The 1420-nt window shown below is 37.5% G+C and overlaps 1 protein-coding gene across 1 annotated transcript in view; it reads left to right on the top strand.

Moving 5' to 3' along the window:
* The window catches only part of Sntb2 (syntrophin beta 2), a 76323-nt gene that overhangs the window by 38750 nt on the left and 36153 nt on the right, over positions 1 to 1420 (top strand). Inside the window, exon 2 of the mRNA XM_005345411.3 lies at positions 975 to 1188. Coding sequence (XP_005345468.1) covers positions 975 to 1188 — 214 coding nt within the window. The remainder of the gene's footprint in view (positions 1 to 974; positions 1189 to 1420) is intronic.

Genomic DNA, 1420 nt, shown 5'->3' with positions numbered 1-1420 from the left:
ATAAATAAATAAATAAATAAATAATAAAAGAAAACAAACCTAAAGCCTGAAGCTTTTTGAGCACAACTATGACACAAGTGGAAAATTCCAGACCTGACTTAATATAGCCGTCCAGATGAAGATGCTCTTGCCTAAGTCGCCTTCAAGCATATGTATACTGTCTGTATGAAAATGGATTTCTTGTTCATCCTCTCGTGTATATACAAATATTTTTATCTCTGTATATACGGATACTTCAAAATTTGTAAGACTTCTAGTGGCTAGCATATCAGATATGGGATACTCAACCTATATTATGTATTCGAAAGAGAATTTAGTGGTAGTAGACTATTTTGAAAAGGCAAGGGGTTTCAGTTTAGTTGACATTGTGCTTATATGTACTTTGACACATTTCTTTTAAACACAGTAATAATGTTTATATAACTTCCTGTACCCCATCCAGGTTAAGCATTCCTTTAGGACAGGATGCAACCCTTATTTGCCCTTGTATCAATTGAGCTTTTTTTTTCCTCAAAATTTGTTTATTTTTATTTTATGTGCATTGGTGTTTTTCTCTGTATGTATGTCTGTGAGGTGTCAGATCTTGGAGTTACAGTTGTGAGCTACCATGTGGGTGTTGGGAATTGAACCCAGGTTCTCTGAAAGAATGATCAGTGCTCTTAACCTCTGAGCCATTCCTCCAGCCCCGTCAATTGAGCTTTAATACTTTCCTTTGTATTGGGAAGAAAGAGATATATTTTTCTGATATTTGAAAGGTTCTCGTCTACAAAAGAGATAAATATTGTTAGGTTTCTCAGTGGGTGAGTCCCCTGAGTGTGAGTTCAGGAGATGTGGAGTTAAGCTCAAGGATATCAATAGCATTTGAAGTTTGCTTTTCACTTTGCTCCAGATGTTGCCTGTATGTGAATAGTCTGGTTTTCATTACATCAGAAACAAAAAATGGTAACCTCTTTTGCTTTTTGTTTTTTTCATAGTCAAGTTCATCCGAGAAGTAACACCGTATATCAAGAAGCCATCTTTAGTATCAGATCTGCCATGGGAAGGTGCCACTCCCCAGTCACCAAACTTTAGTGGCAGTGAAGACTCTGGTTCTCCAAAGCATCAGAACAGCACCAAGGACAGGAAGGTCATCCCTCTCAAAATGTGCTTTGCTGCCAGAAACCTAAGCATGCCAGATCTGGAGAACAGGTGAGCAGTGACTGTCATCATGCTCTCGACATCACAGACTCAGGGACATACCACAGTAACAGTGCCTCCTGTTGAGTAAATGATTCTGAGATCAGAAGTCTGTCTTTATTTTTGAATCCCTGGATGGTCTCAAACTCACCAGACTCCCAAGTCTTTTTATAAGGATATTATTTATCTATCTATCTATCTATCTATCTATCTATCTATCTATCTATCTATCTATCTATCTATC

This window comes from Microtus ochrogaster, chromosome 4, assembly GCF_000317375.1.
Source record: "Microtus ochrogaster isolate Prairie Vole_2 chromosome 4, MicOch1.0, whole genome shotgun sequence".
Lineage (NCBI taxonomy): Eukaryota > Metazoa > Chordata > Mammalia > Rodentia > Cricetidae > Microtus > Microtus ochrogaster.
The sequence above is the reverse complement of the archived record's forward strand: the minus strand, read 5'-3'. Positions and strand labels throughout refer to the sequence as shown.